Source organism: Egretta garzetta, unplaced genomic scaffold (assembly GCF_000687185.1).
Source record: "Egretta garzetta isolate BGI_Z169 unplaced genomic scaffold, ASM68718v1 scaffold56, whole genome shotgun sequence".
Lineage (NCBI taxonomy): Eukaryota > Metazoa > Chordata > Aves > Pelecaniformes > Ardeidae > Egretta > Egretta garzetta.
The window spans coordinates 6541398-6548734 of NW_009260182.1; the positions used below are offsets into that span (position 1 = coordinate 6541398).

Sequence of the window (7337 nt, forward strand, 5' to 3'; positions counted from 1 at the left end):
GGAAGATGGCATGAACTTATTACAGGTTATTCCTGAAAGGCATTGCAAACCACTTCTGATTACCCACAGCATATTTCATTTCTTACGAAAAAGCAGTGCTGGCCAGCATAGAGGGTGGTTGCACAGTTTCAAGACGTGTTCCCTGGGCTGTACTCAGGCAAGATGTGAAGCCACTGAGTTACTATCAGGATTACTCTATTCTTAGCATCCCAGTGTGTGTTCACCCCCCACATACCACTATCTAAATATAGTCCCTACTGAAGGACAGATGCTGCCAAGCTGCATCTGACCCCCTCCTCTCTTGCATTCTGTTCCCAAAAGCTAGGCCGAATTCCCCCGAGACACGTCCAATAATCAGCATGTCCTTTTGTCTCCCCAGGGCTGTACAAGGAAACTTCTGTTAAAGTCTGATCCTAGCCCTGGCCTTCCTGGCCCCTCCTAGCACTGGCCTTCCCTTCAACACCTTTTCTTCTTTCTTTCCTCCTCATTTGTTGCCTTCACCGTTTTCCTTTTTTTCCCTCAGCTGCTTCTGTCCTTTCCCTCCTGTCTGATCCAGTATGACCAATGAGGGGGAGAGGGTAAAGCAATGAAAGAAAATGTGCACATGTATGTGCGTGTACCCACGTGCTGCAGATGCCCAAACCTCTCTGACAAGAGTTTTTTTGTCACAACAGAAGTCCTGCTGAGAGGGCAGTGAGATGGACAATCTTCTGCGTAAACATGTTTCATTACTTTACAGTTCCAGTTTTCCACGCTGATTTGTATTGCCATTAGCATAAATCTGTAAGGCCCTGAAATTGGGATTCCCTAAACCCTGCTGAAATCTAAACAGGACATTCCTCCCATGTGAGCCATGTGTCGTGGGGGAGTGTGTCCTCTCAGGCATGGAGTGGTGAGTGTAAAAGGCAGTTAGTTACAAGAGGCTCAGAGAATTTGTGGGGTCCCCCCCCCCAGAAGGAGAGGTCAATCCTCGCAGTATGTACTAGGAGGTTGGATGGTGCAATTCTCCAGGGCCAGGCCTGGGGCTACCCTGACCACTTGTCAGAGCCCCTCAGCACTGCCTCTCGCTACAGGAAGCAGGGGAGATAATCGCTTTGAAAAGCCACTTTTCCCGTCCTTTCCCATCTCTTCAGAACACCTTCCAACCTGTCTGCAGCCTAAGCAGAAGCTCCCTGTTAGTGACACTTCATGTGGCTCGCTGGCTGCCCAGAAGAGGGCATCTTTTGGACATGGGGAGCAAGTGGCTGAGCCTGAGGGCAGCCTGACCTTCAGGGTGGGCCACCAGCCTGGCCTTTGGACTGGGCAGTCGCCCTGGCCTGGGGCCACAAAGGCTCAGTGCTGCCCTCGCTGTGAGACGCCCAGGCTATGGGGTTTGTCATTAAAGGTCTCCACAGCACTGTGCTGGCAGTCATATAAAAACTGGCAGGCTTGTGCTGGTCTCTGTCCAGAGGCTCTCCAGCCTCCAGCACACTGCACCCTGCTGACGTGGTTGTGGATTAAGTCCTGTCCTCTCTGCATGACATGCCTTCTCCCTTCTCTCCCTTCACTTCTGCCTCTGACCCCTTTGCTTTCCTCCCTGGCAAATGCGGTGGGGTAGGGATTTGCCATCAAAACAAAGCTGTGAATAGTTAATTTCTCTCTGCCCCTGGGAAGCAGATTCATAAACTTCCGGGGGGGGGGGGGATTTTTAAATGTGTGGGAGACTGACAGCCAGGAACATTTACGTGCTATTTTCAGACTTTAGGTCTCTTCCTGTCCTGAAAGAGACCTGATCCTTTTTTCCCAAGGAGGAACGGAGACAGGGAGAAGTCCCCTCCTGGACTGTAGAGCTAGTTTGCAGACTCCCGCAACAGCACTGAAGTAACTGTAGTTGCTTTAGTGTGTGGGCCTTCTGCCGCCCTGGTAAAATCTGGGCACAGACCAAGCCAGAGCCAGCATCTTTGCTAACCACAAAAGAAATGCACTGCCTGCTCACGTTGCTGAGCCTGCGTGGGCCAGCTTGCATCCCATCAGCCTACTCTGATCTAAAGGTGCCCGAAGCAGCAGCAGGCAGGGTTGCAAGTGCAGCCTGACTCTCCCTGCCTAGGAATCCCAAACACTTGCCTGCAAAGTCCTGCAATGCTGTAGGACCAGAGGATTGCAGAACGCTTACTGGCTGTGCTCTCGGTGGTCACCAGCCCACATCCATTTGGTTTCAGTGAGCACGGAAGAGTATGATGGGATGCAAGGAATGTTCTGAGTGCTTGCGGACAGCCTTTAACCCCCAGTCCCCTTGCTCCATAACTGGGAGAGATACTCAGCAAGTGTGTTCCCATCCAGTGCTGAGCACCAAGCACTTGCCTACGGAGGAGCAGTTGGCCTTTTGGGGAATATGAGAAGGAAACCCTCCTTCTAACCTCTCTTCAACTTCCTAACTCTCTGTATTAGCTGTTGTGTTGTTAGGCAGCACTGGAAAATGTATCAGCTATCTCTTCTCAGTTAACAGCTGCACCTTGAGGGAGTATCAAGAAGCAGCATTTATACTGTAACAACAGAAAAGTGGTTCTTCAGCAGTAAGTTCGTTACAGACCCACACGTTCTCATTCCAGGCTTATATTAACAAGGAGGGAGATAAAGGACTAAGATGACAGAGGCTGATGGATGTGGCAGCTGGGATGAGCCAGTCCCTATTTTAAGCATGCAGGCAAAATTTGGGGTCAAGCTGGAGAGGCTACAGAGTGATAAAGTGCCAGTGAACACACAAACAATTCGGAGCATGGCCCTCCTCTTTCCATCATCTCCCCCACCACTCTCAGCCCTGCCGACAGGCTGGCCTGGGAGGAGTGCTGCTCCTGCCTGCTCCACAGAAGCCAGCAGGGCTGAGCCTTGGGCGTGCACACCCCATGGGTGCAGAGGGCCGGGGCCCTGAGACCAGGCTGCCATACCAGTGGACCTCCTTGGGGCTCCAGCTCTCTCCTTTCCTGCTACCCTCCTGCCCCTACAGGAACAACAACAGGGCACCAATCCTCTCATATCCAATTCTCCTTCCCAGGGCTTCCACAGGAGTGCAGGCAAAGTAGCTTGTGTGATTTTATAGCTGAGTCCGGTTGCTGGAGCAGCAAGGCCATAAGATATGGGAGAAGGTGCCCTGCTGTGTGTTACCTCTCTGCAGGGATCTGCCACAGTTCCTTCACTGCACCCTCCGTTAAACAGCTCTGCACTGATTTGTCTCTCACTTAACTGCAAGATCTGAAGGAATATTCTAGAAGCATCTACAAACCCAGCATATTACTACCTGGGGCCTGATTATGGTTGCTTGGCCATTCTACAAGCCTATCCCATTGCTTGCCTATATGGGAGAGGTCTGTGGTTTTGGGCTGAGTAGGCATTTGGTTTACTTGCTTGTCCTAACAGAAAGGCTATGCTGGGCTGGGGGGTTCAGTAAGAAGTTTAACTGATGGATGATGGAACCAAAGGAAAAGGAAACACCTGGTGTAAGATGGCCATGAGAGGCCAGGTCTAGGAACTAGCCTGGAACTAGAGACCCAGACTCCATTCTCAGATACAGCAATGCATATCCTGCACAGCTCCAGTTAAGGTTAAAGATTTACTCCAAGTTTACGCTTGTGTAACAGGACACCATATGGCCTGATGCAGATGTCCAGAAATATATTGGCCAAAGCCGATAGAGCAGGAGTACTCAACAGCAGGAAGTGCCTTGGAGCCACCATCTCTTCCTGACATCAGCTTCCACGAGTATGGTACCTGCAGGGGCTCTGTGTGAGTGTCAGGGATCACACCAAGGAAGCACAGTAGGGGCATACAGAAGGACGCACAGCCATGTACAGGGATAGTCTGTAAGGACACACAGCCATGTAAAGGGACAGTCTGGAAAGAGTTCCTGTCCCCTCTCTGAAACACAGACTCCCTAAGCAACTTAGGAGATAAGAAATGAGAGAAGAAGAGCATGTAGGCACTCTTGAGTCTTTCATCTGCACTGAAGGACTTGAATTGGGTTGGTCATCAGGTCAGGCCTATGCTCAGCAGAGTGACTCTTGGAATTAACAGGAATACAGAGACCAAGAGGCACAGCCAGGGCTCACCCAAGAGGACTGGTCCTCCACCCTGGCAGCACAGGAGTCTTAGGCCTTATTTTATTCTGTCAGGGATGGAGCAATAGAAGGGCCAGCAGGAGACAAGCAACTGAACTAAATAGCTGCTGTTCTTCCCTTCATCCCTATGCTCTCTCTTCTGCTTTTCCAGATCCGAAAGAGAAGCAAAGCGTGCCGCGGAGGCCTCTGGGAAAATGATGTACTAGTATCTATCAATGGGAAGTCATGTGCTGGCCTCTCCCATGCTACCGCCATGCAGATCATTGACTCCTCCAACGGCATGCTCAACATCCGCGTGAAAAGGTAACCTGCTCCCAAGCGCCAGTGCTGTGACAGTGCAGGCAGCAGGGCAGCTTCATCTAGCACAGCAGCAATCCACACCTAGCAGAAAGAAGGCAGGCAGGAACCCTTTGGTTTCTTCATTCTTCAAGTTGTACTAGGAGGACTTCCCCATGGCTAACATGTCGCCATCAAAAAGTTTTGCACTGTCTCTGTGCTGCTCTCCAGAGTGCCTAGCCCTGGGGCCGAACTTAATCCCAGACCTTCCTGCCCCTGCCCCTCAGACTGGAGGGAATTGTTTGCAGTGTGAGGGCTGTGCTGCAAAGAATGAGCAATTTAGGCTCCAGGCAAGCAGATGCCATAGGGCAGTTCATCTCAGCAATTAACAGAGACTCCAGTTCATTCTGGTTAAATAACTGTTTTGTAGAAATGCATTTGATTACACATTGGATAATTGAGCCAAGACAAGATTACCCAAGTATTTACTGACTTCCACAGAGGTGTGTAGCTGAGTTGCTTTTTGTAGGAAGAAATATCTCTGGCAAAGTCTCTAGTCCAGCAGAATACTGGAGGCCAGGCTCAAATTTAAGCACAAAAATGGTCCCAGTAATGTCCCTGGTTCCACCTGTGCTAAAGCTAACGCAGTGTCTCAGTGTATGCTGGATGAGGCCCAAGCTGTAAATAAATCATATAAGGACAAAGGCAGCAAAGCTGTGTGAGGTCACAGCTAGTCCATACTACTGCCAAAACAGAAGCCACCTTCAGAAAATAAGGCCCTGATGAAGGGGGCTGGGAGATATGATTTTTACAGCCCTGAAAGACAGAGCACGGTGAGCAATGGAGAAGGAGAGCCGCGCTCATTGCTGGAATCTGTAAAGCGGGGTCAGAGGTGGGCAGTGCTCAGAGAAGGAAAGCCTGAGCATGTTAGATCTTCCCCTTGGCTTCAGGGAAAGCGCCAGTGCCTTCTGATGTGCTCATCCCATACCCTAGCTGTGATTAAGTGGGATAAGTGAGCCCTGCACAAGATGTCCAGAATAGCTCCTGGTCCCTTGCCAAGGCCTTATCTCACCCCATCGGAGCCTATCTGCAGCCAACAGGTGCCTAGGCAAATTCCCATGGGCCAAAATCAGCACACTTCGAATTAGCAAAGTGACAAAGGCAGGCTTCTCACAGCCCTCCGGGAGCCAACATCGGATGGCTTGGAAATAACGTAACCAGCTGGCTTCATCTTGGGGTAGTGGAGAACTCATCAAATACTACTTTCTGATCACGTCTCCATTCCCACTTCATATTTATGTTCCCAGAGAAAACACCAATCAGCCCCAGAGAAAACAGCAATCAGTCTCCCAATCCCCCCAAGGTCATATGTGTATGCCTGTCAGTGTGGGATGTGTGTGAAGAGAGAAAGAGAGGGAGGGAGAGCGATTGTAACCTGGCAGTGCAGAGCAAGAGAAACTGCCTTCCAAGCAGTAACGCTTTTCAGTTATCTGGCCGAGTATTTAAAGAAGAGGAAGGACTGCTCTGTTTTGCTTGGGGAGTTTTCAGTTCACTTCCCAGTGAGAGTTCATAATAGCAAATATTATTAAAAAATAACCCGTCAGAGAAATTGCCCCACCCTTAGCTTCCACAAAGGTTTGCATTTGGCATGAGTGTAAATTTTTTACAGTTCAGAATTGGGATCCAAGTCATGAATTCCATAGCTTTACAGAGGCAATGCTGTCTGGCTGGCTTCCCAGTATGCATGCTCAGAAGACAAATTCTTAGGGCTCCTTTACAACTCTAATAAGCCCTGGTGACTCTGGCAAGAGAAGGAAGAAGTTCCCCACCCCATCGTGTGGTCTGGAGTCAAACGGCTGTTGAAATCCAGACTCACTCTTGAGGGGAGAGAGGGCAGAGCTGGCTCATTTCCCATCAGTATAGCCAGTTCTCCCTCCCTCTGGCAGTCAGCAATCAGGCTTACTGCCCCAGCCTGCCCTGCCCCTACTCTAGTCATCCTCCCAGCTGACTTACAGGCTAGGAGTTGCTATGTCTAAGCCAAAGGCAAATGCCACCATGGATTGGGCTGGCTGGCATGACTGCAGTACGGTCATCAAAACCCAGGCACCAGTAGCTAGCTTGCAAAGCAGTCCCACAGCGAGCAGGCCACAGACATCAAGGTGGTCTCCTACCACAGCATAGCAGAGTCCTACCCCCAAAAAATACTTGGGCCTTTTTCTCTAAGTATTTGCCATTTACTGCCACATAGAGGTCAGGGCAAAAAAGCAGCGCCGACTTCTTTGGCGTCCGCTCTGAACTAAAGCAACTTGGGGGATGCTGGGATACGCAGAGCTGACACAGCTCCATGGTGCAGTCCCAGCTGCAGGAGCAGCTGGAGTGCAGTGTGGTGGCTGTGGCATGCCTGACCACCCCTGGCAAGCGGCAGGCCATAGGGTTATGTCCCACTGTCCTGGGGAATGTTTGCTATGCAGGAATTCACCTCCCCAGGAGAAATGCCTGGGGAGCTGATTAAGCAGTCTTGGTAGATTTTTATGCTCTCAGGGCATTTTGACTTTCCAGTGTTGAACACCTGGTTTTCAAAGAGTCATGAAGCAGAAAATCAGGATGAGAGCATGTAGCTGATGTCAGAGTCTGCCCTTGGTGTCTGCACTTCAGGTGTCTGTACCACCTGGAAGACATCTGAAACACCAGCTCAATCCTTACTCCTCTCTCACATGTGGGAGTTTCCTTCCAGCTCAGCCCCACCAACCAGACCTTGCTCACCACTTTTCCTTCTCCCCACAGGATAGTTGGTGGGGACCAGACTGGCCCTCGGCTCCAGCGCTCCCCTTCTCCAGGGCAGCGAGTGCTGTCCCCGCTTAGCCCTCCGGCACAGCTACTCAGCCCTGAACCGGCAGGAGCCCCGGCCACCACCCAACCCTCGCAGCCACGGAGGTCACAGAGGCACCTGGAGAGCACTCTCTCCCCGCC

At 50.9% G+C, this 7337-nt stretch overlaps 1 protein-coding gene across 1 annotated transcript in view; it reads left to right on the forward strand.

The window, feature by feature from the left end:
* Positions 1 to 7337, forward strand: part of SYNPO2L (synaptopodin 2 like) — a 35862-nt gene that overhangs the window by 12263 nt on the left and 16262 nt on the right. The window contains exons 2-3 of the mRNA XM_009642002.2: positions 4243 to 4394; positions 7152 to 7301. Of these exons, the coding sequence (XP_009640297.1) occupies positions 4243 to 4394; positions 7152 to 7301 (302 nt within the window). The remainder of the gene's footprint in view (positions 1 to 4242; positions 4395 to 7151; positions 7302 to 7337) is intronic.